We start from the raw sequence: 20,229 nt of genomic DNA, 5'->3' as shown, positions 1-20,229 counted from the left end.
CTTGTTTTTGCTGGACAAGTTGCACTTTTGAATGACACCATTCATTCTGCCGCATATTGTACTACACCATGTGTGGCGCAGGCCACGGCCAGTGGGGGACCTACTCGAGACGCTCGGATCCGGGTTCGTGGCTGTGGCTCGAGTGGCAGCCGGATCCAGGGCTTGTGCAGCAGCCTGTCGCCCACAACGTAATAAAGGGAGGTATTTACAGGGGAGAGTTTGTCAGTGACGCCACCCGTGGGTTGTGATGATTTGTTGGTGACACCGCCGCTGCCTTTGTATGGGACGCCCAGGGCTGATGGAGCGGGGCAGCAAGATGGTATCTCCTCCACGGGTAGGGGAGGTGTTGTCCCGGGGCCCAAGTGTAGGTGGAGTAGAGTGCTTGGGCGCCGTCTGCAGACCGGATGACACCGGTGTACTCACTGTTGTTGAATAAACCACACAAAGTCCAAGTAGTAAACCAAGTGCCGGATACCAGTAGCCTCCGGAGGGGTGTGCTCGGGTCCCACACACTGGTTGACAGGACAGGGGCCCTTCCTCCTGCACTTCAGTATTTTGTCTTGTGTGTTGACTAGTCTGCATGAAACGAGAAAAGTCCGCTCCTGGTGTCTTTGCTGTGGGAGCTGATGTCCACGAGAACTGACCCTTGGGATTTTTTCAGGCACTTGCAGACGCCCTATCCCCCGCGTTGGGCTTCCGTCTCGCTCTATCTGGGCTTACTGGTGGGACAAGACGTGGAATCTTGTCCCCTGCTGGTTAATTGACAAGGGGCTTGAAGCTGTCCTCGCCCTAGGGTTTAGGCACCCCGACTGTGCACGGCCTCCGGACCGGATTCCTGCTGTCGGCACCGACGGGCTACAACCCTGCCCTGGTCCACTTAGGGTCTCCCGCGACCGGATCTTCGTCGCCTGTGGCCCTGCTCTGCCGTCTGCCACCTAGTCAGCTCAGGTAGTCCGGTAGTCCTGGAGCTACAACCCCCGACTACCACTTCACTCCTCTCACTTCCACTGTCCAAACTCGACTAACTGTTGTGTCCCTGTGTTCCCTCCCCTTACACCTCAGAACCCCTAGGTGGGCGTCACCATCTGCCTGGCCTCGCCCACTGGTGTGTCACTATTGTCCTGGGGGGGGTTACTAGGCTTTGTGGCTGGTGTTTGTACCTGTGTGGGGATGTGTTGGTACGGCAAGGAGGAGAGAGTCCTGCATCTGTAGGATGGATGCAGTCTCCTGTGACAACCTTGTTTTTGTCAGGGCGTCACATGTGCAAAATTATTAGGCAAGTTGTATTTTAAAGGATTTTTTTTATTATTGATGAACAACTATGTTCTCAATCAACCCAAAAGACTCATAAATATCAAAGCTTAATATTTTTGGAAGTTGGAGTGGGTTTTTTTTTAGATTTGGCTATCTTAGGAGGAGATCTGTTTGTGCAGGTAACTATTACTGTTCAGAATTATTAGGCAACTTAATAAAAACCAAATATATGCCCATCTCACTTGTTTATTTTTACCAGGTAAACCACTATAACTGCACAAAATTTTGAAATAAACATTTCTGACATGCAAAAACAAAACCCCCAAAAATTAGTGACCAATATAGCCACCTTTCTTTATGATGACACTCAACAGCCTACCATCCATAGATTCTGTCAGTTGCTTGATCTGTTTAGGATCAACATTGCGTGCAGCAGCCACCACAGCCTCCCAGACACTGTTCCGGGAGGTGTACTGCTTTCCCTCTTCTGTAGGTCTCACATTTTATGAGGGACCACAGGTTCTCTATTGGGTTCAGATCAGGTGAACAATGGGGCCATGTCATTATTTTTTCATCTTTTAGACCTTTACTGGCCAGCCACGCTGTGGAGTAGTTGGCTGCATGTGATGGAGCATTGCCATGCATGAAAATCATGTTTTTCTTGATTGATACCGACTTCTTCCTGTACCACTGCTTGAAGAAGTTTACTTCCAGAAACTGGCAGTAGGTCTGGGAGTTGAGCTTCACTCCATCCTCAACCCGAAAAGGTCCCACAAGTTCATCATTGATGATACCAGCCCATACCAGTACACCACCTCTACCTTGCTGGCATCTGAGTCGGAGTGGAGCTCTCTGCCCTTTACTGATCGAGCCTCTGACCCCTCCATCTGGCCCATCAAGAGTCACTCTAATTCATCAGTCCATAAAACCTTTGAAAAATCAGTCTTCAGATATTTCTTGCTCCAGTCTTGACGTTTTATCTTATGTTTCTTGTTCACCCCTCCTCATTACAGAGATGCACATCACCTGATTTACTTAATAGGTAATTGTCCTACTCCAAGCTGGCTTGAGAGCCAACATGTATAAAAACTATCATATAATTTGAACTTTTGTGGTTTTTAAATTTTTTCTTATTTTTAAAAACTTTTTTCACTTTTTATTGTTTTTACTAATTCCCACAAGGGACTTGAAGCTGCGATCTACTGATCACTTGTGTTCAGAGCGGTAGCATTGCTCTGTACAGCACCATTGCTGACTTCTTATGAACACTGGCGCTCATCTGGCGTTCACAGGAAACTTGCCATGACAGACACAGAGGTCATCAGCTGATCCTCGGCTGTTAAAAACACATTAGCGCCTCACGTCACAGGGTCGTCGATGGGAGTGGGGAATGACACGCTCCTTGCTGGCGTGTGTTCAGTCCCATTGGCAGAGACTGACAGCGGGATTCAACTAGATAATAATTGCAGACGGACCTCTGATCTACACTCGCGTGTTAGAGGCACATGTCAGCTGAGCAGAGTAGCCAACATGTGCAAGGATAGATACAGGCTCAGTGCGTGAGCCTGCATCAAAGCAGGGAACACAACCTATGAAGTACAAGTACATAACATGAGGTGGCCAAAAATTTAAGTGCACCTTCCCACCTGCTTGTTTTTCCTCTATATCCGCCCTTCTCTGGTTCTATGAAACCAGAACTGTCAATCAAAGAAGAGGGGCGGTGACAATTAAGGGAAAACAAGCAGGTAGGAAGGTGCGCTTAAATGTTTGGCCTCGCCTTAGAGCACCAAGCGCCTGTACTTGGTTTGAATAGCTATTCTGTACTGACAGAGTCCCTTTAAGTGAAGGTGACCGCTGACAGCAATCTTCTGATGGCATTTAGCAGATTCTCTCTATTGTGTTCCTTTGCTGCTCTTGTTTTTCTATAGCAAGTCTTTTTTTGCTACCTGCCACGTACACGCATGTTAGTGTGGCCCGCATGTATACATGTCCATTTTTTTCTGGCATCACTGATGTCCCACGGACCACACTATGGTGTGATGTGTGAAACATGTACCAGAAAAACACGTAGATTGAAAATAAAAAGCTTTTTATACTTACCATCTCCAGAGCTGCTGTGTTCAGTCGCTGCTCTCTGCTGTTTCCAAGCCAGCTGCTTATTCTCATGCATATTCACTTATGCACGGAGCAGCCGACCCGGAATTTTCTGCAGCGGGGGTCAGCAGCGGTCGGATACACAGCAGAATTAGGGATTCAGCACCACGGAGAGCAACGCTATGGACAGGTGAGTATACGTCCATGTGCTAACACGGATGACGGACTTGTACTACGGATAGCACATGGATAACCCACGTGTACCGTGAATCACGGCACATGGAGGGACATACGCATTTTTTACACGTCAGTGAAAAACGTCTGTGTTTTTCACTGACATGTGAAACAGGCCTTATCCAGTATATATTCTCATTACACATTTCCCAGTTTACCGTGTTCCTACAAATCTATTGCTTACTGCTTCCTTAGCTCTGTACTTTAATAGCCGATTAACTGCTGCCATATATTTTCTTTGAGCTCCTCATGCCTCTAACCTAGGTTCCTCCATCTTATCTTCTACATGCCTTACGAAGATCCTGCTCTTTTGTGGCTCACCTACCATTTAAAAGGAATCTGTCAGCAAGTTTTACCTACCTCATCTGAGAGCAGCATGATATATGGGTAGAGTTCCTGATCCCAGCAATCTATCACTTATTGGACTGCTTACTGCAGTTTTGATTAAATCACTTTGATCTGTTGTAGAACTAGCAGTTCTCTGAATGCTGAGCTTTGTATAACCCCGCCCACGACACTGATTTTTCTGTGTTTACGGTGCATAGACATAAAGCTGCCAATCAGTGGTGGACATAGGGTTATATAGAGCTCATGAATGTGGTAGTAGGTTTACTGGCCCTATAGTGATAATCTCCTGCTGCTAAAACAGTGATTTTATCTAAACTACAGCAAGCGGCCCAACAAGTGATACATCACTTTCTTTCCCCCCTCCATCATGCTGCTCTCAGATTAGATAGCAAAACCTGGTGATAGATTTCCTTTACGCCACCTAGTTATGGTACATACCAATATCTTCTTACTTGAAGAAGGTATGTTTTATCCAAGGCAAAAATTAAGCAATTCCGAATCTGTTGAATGAGTCTTCTCTTTCTCCAAGATGTTTAGGATTTCCTCTCTTGCCTCTGGTCAATTAGTCTAAAATTGATCATAATTCTGTCAAAAGTATGAAGACATTGGGGATATTTATTGAAAAGTGTCATTTTCGAAGCTTTCAACTCAGAAAAAGGGCCTTGGGAAATCAAAAGGGCAGCCGTTCTACTCTTTTTTCATACTGGTTATGATACTTCTCCTTCATATATTAGGATAGGTTTTCATACAGAGGCATACCCTAAAAATATGTCCTGATAGTTAGGATATTGGATTTGGGTTTATTATTAGAATTTATTTATATCATCTCTTATTGTTTTGATACATAGGAAATGTACCCATATTGGGGCTTGTTCTACTTCTATACGGTTACAAGCTATGAATGCACAGATATCAGCAATCAGCAGATGTGTGCGCATATTTCCTGATTGATAGAGTAAATGTGTGGCAACAACCACTGATCAGTATCTCTGTTATCTTTGAGACTATGTAGAAATGGAAAACCAACAGTCAGCTGATGTTAACGACAATGTGAGAACTATAAGGGGACTTACAGTGTAAGGTCACAATGCTTCGTTAGAACCAGGGGTGCTGAATGTGAGTGTGTTGTGAACTGCAAGTTACTGGACCTGACTCTTGGCAAAAATTCAACCCTGCAAAGTTTTGATGTGGTTACATTTAATTGTGACTGGCAGGGCGACATTTACCACCTTATTAATGCACGGTCACAAGTCACTGTGTACCTCGTCTTTATAGCTGAATATTTTTTGACTCTTCAATAAGTTACTTTTTTTTAACATGCGTCCTGATTTTTAACGCAAAAACGGATCCAATACAAATGAGTTTTCATTTCAATGCATTTGCAATGGGCTCGCGTCAACGTATGTTCATATGTGGTTGCGTGCGGTATAGTCAGGATCCAGTGACTTGCAGTATTTTAACTTTTTTCAAAAATGCTACTTGTAGCGTTTTTGACCTGCGTCCAAATACTGCATGTCACTGGATCCTGACTATACCGCACGCAACCGCATGTAAATGGTGGTATGCTGATAGAAAGGATCCTGTTTGCTCTACTGAGCATGCCCAGAAACCAGCCTGGCGTGATCATAGAGAGTCTCTCTCTCTCTCCCTCTCTTCTCTCTACACTCTCTTCTCCCTCCCTCTCTTCCCCCTCCCCTCTCTCCCTCTCTTCTCTCTCCCTCTCCTCTCTCTATCTCCTCTCTCCCTCTCCTCTCTGTCTCCTCTCTCCCCTCTCTCCCTCTCTTCTCTCTCCCTCTCCTCTCTATCTCCTCTCTCCCTCTCCTCTCTGTCTCCTCCCTCCCCTCTCTCACTCTCCTCTCTCACTCTCCGCTCCCTCTCCCCTCACCCTTCAACAGCGACGTGTGCATTTGCAGGCTGTCAGGTCCAGTTCCAATGACTCCCAATCACATGACTCCAATGCCCGCCCATAAACTGCAAGTGAAAGTAAAATAACACTTGCGTTTGCATGCGTTCAACAGGATCCAGTCATATTCGGTTTCTATTTTTTTTACGTCCGTCAAAAGCATGTTAAAAAAACGTAGTGTGAAAGTAAGATGTTGTGGTTTCCAATAATCAATTAACTTCTGTAAAACTTTTATTCATGGCCATAAATATTTCAGATTTATTTTTTTTTGCTTAGTGTGTACCCACCAGACTGTATTTTATGTCAGAAATATGTGCAAGTAAAGTTCCAGCAATGCACTGCTATTTGATTGACAGGTTCAACAGGAAAAGAATATGTGGTGTCTGGTCTTGCTATCTATTCCCACCCCTGTCTGTCTGCCTGCCTATGCTAGCATTAACGTCTATGATGGCGACAGGGAGATAAAGGCCAGGCAGGCAGACAGAAACGGGAATAGATAGCAAGAACCAACCCACATATTCCCTTCCTGTTGCACCTGTCAATCAAATAGCAGCTCGTTCCTGGAACTTTACTTGCACATATTTCTGAAATAAAACATCCAATCTTTGAACAAAAGGTATGCTTAGATTCAGCATCCTAGCACCAGTATGGCACTGGCTTTACTTTATATATGAAAATCCTGATGGTTAGTTCCCTTTAAAACTTAGACTATCACATAAGTGTAAACTAAATCTTTTACACTGTGCTGTTGACACATTAAAATGAGTCACTCATTGGCAATTTGGCAATGGTATTTTCTCACACATTTTTCACACATTTTTCCAGGCCATTAGGTCAATGGAGACTCCTTTATGAATCATTGTAAAATTCATCAAGATACCTATGTGTCAATGATCTTGTCAATAGTGTGAATTAGGGTGAAATGGTACATGCAGATCTATACTATTCCTGTTTTTTTTTTTGTGTGTGTGTGGGTATAAATGCAAAGAATGTGGCACTATTCTGCGCCCACTGGTGGCATTGGAAATATGCCAAAATAACATTTGTTATTAGAAAAATCTAAAGTTTACTCAGCATCACGCTTTATTCCCTGCCTAGCACCACCCGCTACTAGTTGATTGACAGGTCGTTGATCGCGTTCCAGAGCAAACAACCTGTTACCGTAATTGCCCGAAGGTTGGTGACATCAGAAAGGTGATTCAGCATAAGGACGAGGCACCCCAATGCTTTTCTAGATATTTGTATACTAAACTTCAAAACACAATTTCTCCCTCCCTGAGAATCATTTTGGGGTCATAAGAGCAATGTCTGACTTACCTTTTAAAGCGCCAAAAGGTCATTCATATACATGGTTTGGGGGAGTAGATGTTTCTGACAGATTCACTTCAATGTAAAAGTTTTGGTAAGTTCTTTATAAAGTAGACGGAACAGAAAATCTAGGGGAAATCGGCAGGATCAATAATGTATTTTGGTTATGAGAAATTGTAACAAAAATATCTTTCTGCAAAGCTGTTTCTTAAGAAGTATCTACTATATATTACGAAGTTCCATTGCCCAGGCAGGAGTTTCTGGTCCATCCGGTTTATCTAGATTTTACTTCCTTGATGGCAACGCTGCTCCCAATCTCCTATAATAGAAAGTAGATGCGCCTTTATGATGTAGGAATTTTCATGACTATATTAGTCATCGTCTTTGGCAAAGGATGAAGATCCCTTACTGATACGTGATTGCTATTACATGTAGAAGACAGTGATTCAACTAATTTGCCATATAACTAATTCTCATATGTTTACTGACACTTAAAAAAACGCCTTCAGTATCTTCCTCCTTAGGGTATGCGCACACAACATTTTTATAGGCAAGTCCACTACGATACCAGCCTGAAAAGGTCGTAACTAAATGCTCAAATGAAGGATCCTAAGCATTTCAATAGAAAAATGACTTTCTGTTGATTAACTCAGTCTTTTGGGCAACTTTTTTGCCAAAGTGGTTAGGCCCCTTTCACACATCAGGTTTTTTTTGCCATCAGTCACAATACGTTTTCTCGACGGATCCTTCGCAGATTGAGCTAAACTGATGCGACGGATCTGACTAGGTTGGGGGCTAAATAATAATTGGAGCATTTGACGGATGACGACGGATCCTGCGCCCATAGGCTTCCATTCTACCAAGCGATGGACGGCGATGGATCCGTTGCTGTCCGTTTTTTCGTCGTACACATAAAGCGTTACTGTGGACGTCGTCTCCGTCTGACGGACAAACATTTTTCGACGGATCCATCAAACGATGAAACATGAGGCCATCCGTAGCTAATAAAAGTCAATGAGAAAAAAACGGATCCAGTGGCATCAGTCGCTGGATCCATTTTTCTCAAAATTCGACGGATTGTGACTGATGGCAAAAAGCTGATGTTTGAAAGGGGCCTTAAAAGAAGTGAGACGACCATTATTCAGGTATTTTCTGCATGAAACATACTGCATACTTACAATACAATGGGAAGGCTCAAGGACGCCTGAAATACGTCCAGGTAACAGAGCGATTGGCGAGCACTTTTGAAAATTCTATATTATTTAATAAAGATCCAGAAAATTGAAGTAAAAAATGCTGGAAAAAAAGCTTGTAAAAACCACCGGCATTCATAATGTTAAAAAAGCGCTTGGGAAAGTGACAATAAGCGCTGAAGAAGAACACCACCGTTTCCTGCAGTGTCTTCCTTATGAAAAAACTGCTTGCTTTGTGCTTGTGTGCACAAACCCTTATTAAGGTTTAATTGTTATTAGTTATTATTTTAGTTCTGTACTGGAACATGGTCTGATCATACCACAGCTTCCAGGCAGGGGAGGACGCAAGAGAGAGTATACAGACATTACAGCACAGGAGCCTGGTATGGGAAGGCACAGTTCCCTAGGCATAGCTACATGACTAAATCTAACAATGCAGATTGTGTCAGAACAGCTGCAGCCAGTAATCTAAGTGATACATTGTTGGATTCAGAATCTCTACACCTACATCATGCTGCTCTTAGATGAGATAGCTAAAACCTGCTGACAGATTCCCTTTAAAGGAGTCTGTTACCTCCAAAATCAATATTACACAATCTATACAGTCATATAGGGAAATTAGCTCCTATAAAAATTATACTAGCACTGGAGTTGTTAGTGGTACAGTTCATGAAAAAAAAAACTTTCAATTTGCATACCAATGAGGGGGCTTTGGTGCATGGCCTCGCACAGTGCAGTGTACCTTGTCATTTTAATTATGCTGTCATACTATATGCAAAGAATATTTTAGCACTATGTCATGCTAAGCAACTTTTGTAAAGACTGAACTATTTTTTACATTAGTGATGCACTGTTTTGTGTGGTTTGTACTTGACTTACCTATTTTATCTCTCTATCTCCGCAGGGGATGATATCACCATGATGGATCCAACCTCACGGACTCTCAATGTTCGATCACAACTCCAGTGCTTTACCTCACTACCGCTAACGTCTGTAGACTGTGGAAGCTGCATAGTTCGGACCAGCCGTTATTACTCAGACTCTTGTAGTACAAATGGGCTTGTGTCAGCCTAAGCGGAGTGGCAATCTTAGATTACACCTCATGTTTATCAGTGGGTCGTAGAATAATCAAGTGTTACAAACCTACACCTTTCATGATGCAGAAGGCAAGGATCACTGAGTACCTCTACACTCCTCGTGGCCAACTCCTACTGGTCAATTCTTTAACATGTGGCCTTGAAATATGTCTGGCAGCGGGGGTTACCTTTGTACCACCACTTCTTCTTGAGGCTGGAGTGGAGGAAAAGTTCATGACGATGGTGCTAGGTAGGTAACTATGCAAACTGGTGAAAGTAAATGAAATCATACCTGGATATTTATAACCGAAAACTCTATTTTTCAGGCCATGGTAGTGCAGGCATCTGAAGCAAAGAGAGAAATCTGCATCATTTGCTAATAGTGAATTATGCCCAGCCATAGTACTATAATAACATATTGGGGGGTATTTATCAAGCCCACATTTTCTAGTCTGATTTTAATTAAAAAAATAAGTGACATACTCGTAGAGAATCTCTTTGTTCAGAGCACAAATCGAAGATGTACCTTCAATATGGATGGTCCCGATGGTCCCTAAACACCATGTTCTTCTTTATAGGGAACCTGTCATGTTGATAATGGTATCTGATCTGCACGAAGGATGTTATAGAGAAGGAGGAACCGATCAGATTGATATATACAGTAGGTTCGTTGGGAAAATGTCAGTAATACTTGGATATTTTTCACTAAAATTACTGCTGTTAGTATCTGCAGGAGTCCAGTGGGCAGTCCTACTCCGTGATTGACAGTTTGCTATTTATGACGGTGCTTGCAGAGATAACAAAGGCAATAGGTATGATCAGCTTACCTATCTAGGGAGGACAAAGGATCCAAATTCTACCACAGAAGCAATCCGAAGAATAGTAGTTGATCCAGCACTTCAATAACATGTAAAATGTTTATTTTCGCCAAGTTATAAAAAAAAATGTCAACTCATCAACCTTGATTGCACTTTTTTTTGGGACTGTTTTGCTGATGATTTTACCACTTCTTGTCACATGTGTTTAACTGGACAAAAATAAAAGTTTTACATTTTATCACAGTGCTTGCTCACATAGCTGTGGATAGCAAGTGGAAGAAAAGCGATTCCGACAGTTAAATAGCAAAGGGTTCTTTCCAGTTAGAGCAGTCAGACTGTGGAATGCCCTACCATAGGAGGTAGTAATGGCTGATACTATAACAGCTTTTAAAAAAGGGCTGGATGATTTCCTCAGTACACAAAACATTGTCGGTTATAAATGATTTAGTGACGAAAAGTATAATTGGTGGAGGTAGGTTGAACTTGTTGGGCCTAGGTCTTTTTTCAACCTATGTCACTATGTAATTGTAGCACTACCCACTGGACTCATATACATACAAATACCAAGGATTTCAATCAATAAAAGTTATACTGAATCTTTTCCAAAAAAACTATATATTATTCTGCTCAGCTTCTCCTTTTCTTTACCATGTTGGATTGCGTGTCCAACAAAACCTTAATGGTTCCCTTTAAGATGCACCAAATTTATTAAGATGCATATTTTTGTCGTGTCCATATGATACAATCTGAACTCTAATTTCTGCCATAAATTTGAGTAAATCAGGTGGTTCTTTGTTAACCACTTCTCCCCCTACTAAGGCCTCTCTTGATAGAGCTGTGGCAAAAGGGTAAAAAGTTGCAAATTCTTTGCCTAAATGCGGCTTACATTTTCCATGCCAGAAAATTGGCGTAAAGTCGACGATAATTTGGGCCACTGCTCAACAACACACATTGGTTTGTAAAACAGCACTCCAGCAGTCACAAGTTATACCTCAAGTGATATTTTTCTTAATGTTTATTCCGGAACCATGCTAAAGAAGCAATTTCTTGGGTTAAAAAAAACCCAAACATTTGTTATGTCATTAGTAAATAGAACATAAAACGATTTTTCGGTAGTGAACCAGGTAAGGCTTCAGTGATTCCTAGGCAGTTTGCACACACCATCATTGGTTCTCCTATGCTACGGTCATCTCTTGGGAGCAGAGGAAAAGTGTTGTGGAGCTTGTAATCTTTGGGGACTGCCTTCAGAGCAATTACGGAAACAGTGACACGTCTGCCTTAAATAATATATTTTCTAATAATAAGATGTTTCTAGTTTTGAAGTAGTTATGTCTTTTAGATTCAGGCATGTTTTCTTAACGTCTGCATTAACAACATTTTTCCTCTATTTATAGGTATTGGTCCAATTCTTGGTCTCCTCGTTGTACACCTAATAGGTTCTGCCAGTGACCGTTGGAGCAGTAGGTTTGGCCGTCGGCGGCCCTTCATCTGGCTTTTAAGTTTTGGAGTAATGCTGAGCCTCTTTATAATTCCTTATGCCAAACATTTAGCCAGTTTGGCAGGTCATCACCAAGCCGGCTTGGAGGTGTTCTTCCTTATATTAGGTATTGGGCTGCTAGACTCCTGCGGACAGGTTTGTTTCACTCCTCTAGAAGCGTTGCTCTCTGATCTGTTCCCTGAAGGAGAAGCTTGCAGAAAAGCTTTTTCTGTGTTTGCCTTAACGGTTGGAATCGGAGCATGCGTTGGATACTTATTGCCTTCTGTGGACTGGAGTGGCAGCTGGCTGGCACAACAGTTAGGAGGCCAAGAACAATGCCTTTTCACACTCCTATTTATTATTTTAGCTGGATGTATCTGTGCCACATTCTTTGTATCAGAAGAGGTCAGGATCAATACTGCACAGTCAGATGTATGTTTAGAACCAGCCGGCAAGAGATGGACCTGTGCGAGGACATGTCAACTGTGGTCTCTACCACACAGGGTCTGGCGTATGGCCTTAGCACTGCGAACCACATGTGCATTGGTATCACGATTCAGGACGTTTTGTTGCAGAGTTCCTATTACTTTGTGGCGCTTGTTCGTAGCCCAGCTATGCTCGTGGATGGGTCTCATGACTTTCACTCTCTTTTATACGGACTTCGTTGGGGAAGGACTTTATCATGGCGTGCCAATAGCAGAGCCAGGGACTGAGGCTAGACTTCGATATGATGAAGGTCAGTGACAGTGTATATGTGTGTTTAGACTTTGATAGTATCTGTTTTCCATAAAATGCTTAATTTTTCATTTTACCTTCTTTCCTAGGAGTCAGGATGGGCAGTTTGGGCCTGTTCCTCCAGTCTGTGACATCAATAGTGTTTTCTTTCTCCATGGATTACCTGGTGAAGAAGTTTGGAACGCGATTTGTTTACATGGTTGCAGTTACTTGTCTCCCAATCGCTGCACTAATTACTTGCTTTTCCCATAATATAGCAATGGTGACAGCATCCGCTGCTATGACCGGCATCCCATTTTCTGTACTGCAAATCTTGCCATACACTCTTACCTCACTTTATCATCAGAGCCGACAGGTAAGTTATTACACCGGTGAAGTCACTGTAGTATTTTATACTCATAATGACTAGATTCGAGTGTATGCAAAACGGTCTATTTTTCATCCTGGAAATATAGACAATTTTTCATCAGTAAGCAATCATATGCCATCCATATGTCTGTTGTTTACATCCCTATAGCATCTACAGGGCACCTGGTTTTTACATCACCAATTTAATAAGTATTAGTAATAGGCCAAATACAGTTTTATGTGTTAGTAATTGCAATGGATCCATAAGGCTACTTTCACACTGCGTTTTTCCTTACGTTCAGTGGTCCCGTCGGGGCATCCGTTCGAACCACCCCTCCCCCACACTGCAAAACATGTTTCGGACGCATGCACCGACAGGGCCCTTGAGTGTAATGGAGCACACTACGTTAGCGTGTGCTCTGTTTTCAACCATTTTCGTGCATATACGTTTTCTGCAGGCAGACACCCCAACGTAGTCGACTACGTTCAGGTGTCTGACTGCAGAAAACATATATGTGCAAAAATAGTACAAAACAGAGCACACGTTAACAGAGTCTGCTCCATTACAGTCAATGGCCCTGTTGGCGTATGCGTCCGAAACACGTTTTGCAGGGTGTGGGAGGGGCGGTTTGGATGGATGCCCCGACGGGACGTGTGAACATAAGGCAAAGCGCAGTGTGAAAGGGGCCTAATCAGTGTACTGTATGCATTATGGATGGCATTCGTATGTGATCCGTTTTTAGTGCGCCCATGTACTTATAATGGATGAGACTGATCCAGAATACAGATCAAAGTAGTACATGCTGCATTTTTCTACACGTGGCCCATTGGTCTGCGTGTAAAAATGTTCATGTGTTGATTTGCAATAGTCTGTGTGCTGTCCGTATAATACCCTTTTTGCATAGGACCAGCACATGGACTGATTATACACTTGTGTTACATCAACCTATTGCTGTAGTATGATTGGGCCAGGTTTCTTATATCAACAATTGCTTTTTTGGAATCCATATAAACACATTGTACCTTTGCATACAAGGTTAGGCCATAAATGACATAGCAAGCTAGAATGCAGTTTTTTTAATTAGATTTAAAGAAGTTGGCCACTACTTGATGGAGTATACCTAGGATAGGTCATCAATGTCTGATCAGCCAGGGTCCAACACCTGGCACCCCTGCTGATCGACTGGTTTCAGTGCTCAGTCTTGGAACTGCTAGATCTTCTGATAGTGGCCATGGATGGGTACTGCACATCCACCTCCCATTCAAATCAATAGGAAGTGGAAGAGCAGTACCCTACTATCAGAAGACGGGGCAGTTCCAGAACTGAGCATTTCCAGCCGCCTGCTGCTGTCAGCACCGAGAACAGCTGACCGGCAGAGGTGCGCATGTCGGACCAAGGCCGATAAGACATTGATGACCTATGCTAAGGATAGGCCATCAATGTTAAATTAGGGACTAACTTCTTTAATTTGTCTACAAGTTGTAAGAAACATTTGCTATTTTGTTAGGAAGCAAAGAAAATCAGGGAACCCAACAAAGCTATTTTATTACAATAGTTCAAGTGAGTAGATATCAGTTTTGCTATTTATCAGTTACATAAAAAACTGGTCTATAAGTATAAGTATTTTCAGTGCAATCAGATTCATTTCTATCAACAGCAACTGGTAGGAATGTCTCTAAGTGTCTGTGATAAAGAGAGGGTGAAAAGCAAGACATTTTTATCTATGGAGAATTCCAGCTCCTGACGATTTAAACCTTTGGACCTTTTCCGTTTAGAGTGGCGTCATGCACACACAATAAAATGAATGGTTCATAACTGAGAGTTTCGACATATGGACACATTTACTGAGTTAAATGAGCAGAAAAATCTTTCCAAGCTCAATCTCCAGTGAGTGTGTCCTTCTTGAATAAGAGGATCCCTGTTGTCTCCCCTCTAATGTAAAAGTATATTCCCATCACCAAAATTGATGGTATATTGCTAGGATAAGCCATCACATTATGATATCTGGAAGCCCCACCAATTCAGTGACCGAAGGGCCCACAATGCTGGTGGTGCCCTATGGTGTCCCATCCACAGAGGGAAACTGCAGCAAGTCAATGGCGTCGACTTCACTGAAAATACGATCATCTGCACCTAGCCTTACATTGAGAAATGGGGTCTCCCCTCTAATGTAAAAGTGTTTTCCCAACACATAAATTGATGGTATATTCCTAGGATAAGCCATAATATTATGATATCTAGAAGCCCCACTATTTCAGGACATAGGGCCCACAACCCTGGTGGTGTCCTGTGGTTTCCCATTCATCGAGGGAAACTGCACCAAGTCAATGGCTCCGACTCTGACCACTGAAAATACGGTCATCTGCACCTAGCCTTACATTGAGGGATGGGGTACTTTATTTAGTTAGTTATTAGATATTCATGAAATTACATTCTGGAAGTATTTTTTGAGTATTGTAAATCTATTCAGCTAGAATTATAAATGGCGACTGTTGTAGAAATCCTCTCCTTCTAACAATGTTGTTTCCACTCACTCTCTTGTTGGCTGTATTTCTTTATTCTCTTATGTCTGAGTCTATTTTCCTGCCTTCTGAATGGTTGTTCTTCTTTTCTCCTGTCCTGCTTACCTTGGATGACCATCTGCTCATGGACTACAGAGATGGTTTCTTTTCTGTAAGTTTTTCACCTCTTGCACACAAAGCTCAGTCATGTTACATAGATTGTATATTTATCCCATTTCACTACACCAGACACCAATGCTGTCATCAAAGCAATTTTGACCAAATTTGCCGTAAATTGCTTTATAAAGTTGCAAAATTTTGGCATGTTTCGGGGTTGGACAAACATTTTGCGTCTTTTAGTGGTTTTATGCCAGTTTCTCCCATCTCCACCAAAATGGGCAAAGCTGAGGCACAGCGGGTACTTGATGTTACATCTCATCTGATTCATGGTGAGCTGTGATGTTCTGTATGCCAAAAATCGCACTCAGGGACTAGAGTAAGAAAGAAGGTGCATAACACTCGTCAGAGTATCAAGATTCATTAAGAGGCATAAGCCCCTTAATGAATCTGGAGCAACACGTCCCCTCATGGGCGCCATAGTTTACGAGTCAAGTGTACACATGTTTAGAGTTCTCCCATCTCTTCAACCTGTCCCATCGTAATTGACAGACTGAAGGGAGAGATTGTAAGAGAATATTAACTCAATAAGCTCATTTCCAATTTCATACTGTTCCTGACCACGAAAAATTATTTTAATATAATCTTTCTAGAAACTGAATTGATTTATTTCTTTAACAGGTTTTTCTCCCAAAGTATAAGGACATGGCTGAGCACGAGATACCTGAAAAAGAGCGGAAGACTGGATTTATCAAAGAGGCATCAAATAATAACGGGGTTCCAGTGTTCTCCTCACACTCCCAATCTATGTGCAATGATCGTTCTTCATGTGACAACTCAGTCCTGATTGGAGAAACTACTAACCCAAACAATGGCATATGTTTGGACATGGCCATACTGGACAGTGCCTGTCTGTTGTCTCAGGTAGTCCCCTCCCTTGTGATGGGCTTCATTGTGCAGATGACACAAACCGTCACAGCCTATGTAGCATTCTCTGCGGCTTTTGGTTTGGTAGCTATATATTTCTCCAACAAAGTTGTCTTTGATAAAAGTGATATGGTGAAGATGACCCCTCTGTAGGGTCACGCAATTGTAATGTTTTATAACAGGTAAATTATTTATTTGATAAAATAAACCACTGTATTTTGTAATGTCAATTTGTTTCACCAATTACGCCATTTCAGAGTCACTTCTTTATTGGCTGGGAATGTTTATAGGCTTTACTTGACTTTGGTGTATGTCCCCTCGACTCATTTGTGCTTTCCAATTCTTTACACTCTGCTTTAAAAGGAATCCATTACCAAGTTTCTGACTGGACAGCAGCATAATCCTACTGCAGAGACCCAGTTCCAGTGATGTGTCACTTAGGCCTAAGACACACGGCGTGAAAAACGATGCGAGTGGAGTGTGATAAAACATCGCATTCCACTCGGACCAATTTTAGCCTGTGTGTCAGCGCACATGACTGATTATTTGCTGAGCCCTAATCGTACTGAGAAAACAATCGCAGCATGCTGCGATTGTAATGCGAGACTCTTTCTCTCACACCCATTCAAGTGTATGGGGCGAGAGAAAAATCGCACTGCACTCACGGTACACCGGTGTTCCGCGAGTGCAGAGCGAGAATCGCAATAGCTGGCTACAGAGGGAAGGGAGAGAAATTCCTCCCATCCGCAGCACTGGCCCGCCCCTCCGCAGCTGAAGTCCGCTCACACAGTCGGACCTCAGTCACAGGGATACTAGCATGACACTCGACTCTGCTGTGCTGCCAGCGTGAGCCGAGTGTCATGCGAGGATCGCACTTGTGCCCCGTGTGGCCCCAGCCTTACTGGGTTTCTTGTTATAGCTTTGATAAAATTACTGTTTTATCTATCAGCAGAAGATTAGAGCATGTCATAAGGGACTATGGGGGTAGTGGGAAACTGGGGCCCCTAAGCTGACCCTCACACTAGAGGGTCCTGTGCTATCCCTATTCTCAGAGATAACCCTAATGGTAGGGATGTCTGAGCCTCCTTCCTGGCCCTGCTCCTGAGCAGCCCTGATCTTATACCCCCTCCCTCGGGGGGGCTGGGACAGTAGTGTGATTTAACCATAGAATGCGCAACCATAGAAATCTACACTTCCACATACCTGGGGCCTTTTAGGCCTCTGTGCAAATAACATGGAGTAACTCAAATAGAAATACTTTTCAAAGTTTATTTGAGATATGAATATTTCAAAACATTAAGTTATCAAGTAATCTTGCAGAAAAAAGAAAACAAGTAACCTAGCAGGTCTGCAAGGCCCCAGGTATGCATTCTAGGGATAACCCACAGAAAAAGACAAACAGAGGAAACCAAAGCTCTGTAACACACAGCACACACAAACAGAGGTGTAAGAAAATAGGAGACCAGGAGGAAAACAAGAACAGGGTGGAAACAACAAGATGATAGTTAAACTCCACAACAACACCAAGCACAGACTACTTTCTCTCCAGCAAATGTGGTACACCACAGCACACAGACCAACACAGCAGAAACTATAGTTGGCATGGGTGGAAGATCTCCTCCAACCAAAGTATGAGAGGAGCAGATGTGATATGCTTCCTTACATGTGATCTCAGAAGCCTAAAAAGCAGGCTAGCAGAGGTTAACTCTTGCTGGCTTGTCTATGAATGAGCACTCAGCTGGTTGATGCCCTAGTCTGCCTGTGTAGATCAGAAACACCCGTAACACCATTGGGTGGAGTGTCAGAATCTGCAATGTGAACAGCGTCTCATGCCGCTATGATAGTGGGCAAGTTTTGTGTAAAATTCTGTGACTGAGCACTAGCAAAACTGCTGTACTTCATATTCATGGGCTCTGTATAACCCTACCCTCGTCAGTGATTTGCAGCTTACTGCCTATACACATTGATCAAACGGGCAATCAGTGGCATAGGTGAGGTTAAACACAGCTCAGCATTCAGACAACTGATAGCTCTGCAGCAGATAAAACGGTGGTTTTATCAAAAGTGCAGCAAGCTGCCCAGTAAGTTATACAATGCTGGAATCAGGATCTCTACCTGTACATCATGCTGTTCTCAGACAGATGTGTAAAATCCTGGAGACAGATTCCTTTATAAGTAGCACTTGAACCTTGCCTCTCCCCCCATCTCATTGTAGATTGTAAGCTCTCACGAGCAGGGTTGTATTTTTTTTTTCCCCTCTAAATATTGTATTTCTATAACTGTTACTTGTTTGTATATGATCCTCCTGAATTGTAAAGCGCTAAGGAATATGTTGGCGCTATAGAAATAAAGATTATTATTATTATTATTATTATTATTATTATATATTTCTGATCTGTCAGTTGGACTGCATCATCTCTGTGGACAGTAATTGACTACTGCCTTCATGCGTGGTATATGTCTATGATATCTTTGGACTAGTAGACCTGTAGAGGTAGCCGAGTAAATTTGAGCCTTTATGGCAAAAATAATAGAATTTCTTGCCTACTTCTTATTTGTGAGATTTTAAGAGTAGAGTTGGTTCAAAAATATTTGCACATCCCATTCCAGTGGCCTTGGCAGTGGTTTGTGGCTGCTGAACTGGAGAGGGAGTACCACCTCTTACCTGGTGGCATCCATAACTCTTCTTATGTTTGATTAGCCGGCCTGGCATGATGTCACATGTGTCTCGCTGCAACAATGATGTAATGCCAGACCGGCTAATCAGAATAAGGGCGGCTTTGCACGTTGCAACATCGCACGTGCGAAGTCGGTGGGGTCAAATCTAAAGTGACGCACATCCGGCGTCACTTTCGACATCGTAGTGTGTAAATCCTAGATGATATGATTAACGAGTGCAAAAGCGTCGTTATCGTATCATCGAAGTAGGCTCCGACTTTTTCAAAATTACGCTGCCGTGACAGGTACGATGTTGTTCCTTGTTCCTGCGGCAGCACACATCGCTGTGTATGAAGCTGCAGGAGCGAGGAACATCATCTTACCTGCCGCCGCCGGCTATACGGAAGGAAGAAGGTGGGCGGGATGTTTACATCCTGCTCATCTCCGCCCCTCCGCTTTGATTGGCCGCCTACTGTGTAACGTCGCTCTGACGTTGTACGACCCGCCCCCTTAGGAAGGCGGCGGGTCGCCGGCCAGAGCGACGTTGCAGGACAGGGGAGTGCATGTGAAGCTGGCGTAGCGATAATGTTCGCTATGCCAGGAATCACAAGATATCGCTGCTGGGGCGGGGACTATCGCGTGCGACATCGCAGCATCTGCTTGCGATGTCGCAACGTGCAAAGCCCACGATGTCGAGAGCGACGCCGGAAGTGCGTCACTTTCGACATGGCCCCACCGACATCGCACCTGCGATGTCGTAGTGTGCAAAGTACCAAGGGGTACTTTGCACACTACGACATCGCAGGTGCGATGTCGGTGGGGGTCATGTCGAAAGCACTTCCGGCGTCGCTCTCGACATCGTAGTGTGTAAAGCCTAGATGATACGATTAACGAGCGCAAAAGCGTCGTAATCATATCATCGGTGCAGCGTCGGCGAAAACCATAATTACCTTGCTGCGACGGTCCGATGTTGTTCCTCGTTCCTGCGGAAGCACACATCGCTGTGTGTGAAGTCGCAGGAGCGAGGAACATCTCCTACCTCCTTCACCGCGGCTCCTGTCGGCTATGCGGAAAGAAGGAGGTGGGTGGGATGTTTACGGCCCGCTCATCTTCGCCCCTCCACTTCTATTGGCCGCCTGCCGTGTGATGTCGCTATGACGCCGCATGGCCCGCCCCCTAAATAAGGAGGCGTGTCACCGGCCAGAGCGACGTCGCAGGGCACGGTGAGTGCATGTGA

General features: G+C 43.5%; 1 protein-coding gene across 2 annotated transcripts in view; it reads left to right on the top strand.

Moving 5' to 3' along the window:
* The window catches only part of SLC45A3 (solute carrier family 45 member 3), a 59,547-nt gene extending 39,852 nt beyond the window's left edge, over positions 1-19,695 (top strand). For both annotated transcript variants that reach the window (XM_075335695.1, XM_075335696.1), the window contains exons 2-5: positions 9,239-9,660; positions 11,623-12,441; positions 12,530-12,795; positions 16,089-19,695. In XM_075335695.1, the coding sequence (XP_075191810.1) occupies positions 9,489-9,660; positions 11,623-12,441; positions 12,530-12,795; positions 16,089-16,487 (1,656 nt within the window). In that variant the 5' untranslated portion in view covers positions 9,239-9,488 and the 3' untranslated portion in view covers positions 16,488-19,695. The remainder of the gene's footprint in view (positions 1-9,238; positions 9,661-11,622; positions 12,442-12,529; positions 12,796-16,088) is intronic.
* The last annotated feature ends 534 nt before the right edge of the window (positions 19,696-20,229 follow it).

The sequence above is a fragment of the Anomaloglossus baeobatrachus genome, chromosome 2 (genome assembly GCF_048569485.1).
Source record: "Anomaloglossus baeobatrachus isolate aAnoBae1 chromosome 2, aAnoBae1.hap1, whole genome shotgun sequence".
Taxonomy (NCBI): Eukaryota; Metazoa; Chordata; class Amphibia; order Anura; family Aromobatidae; genus Anomaloglossus; species Anomaloglossus baeobatrachus.
The sequence above is the reverse complement of the archived record's forward strand: the minus strand, read 5'-3'. Positions and strand labels throughout refer to the sequence as shown.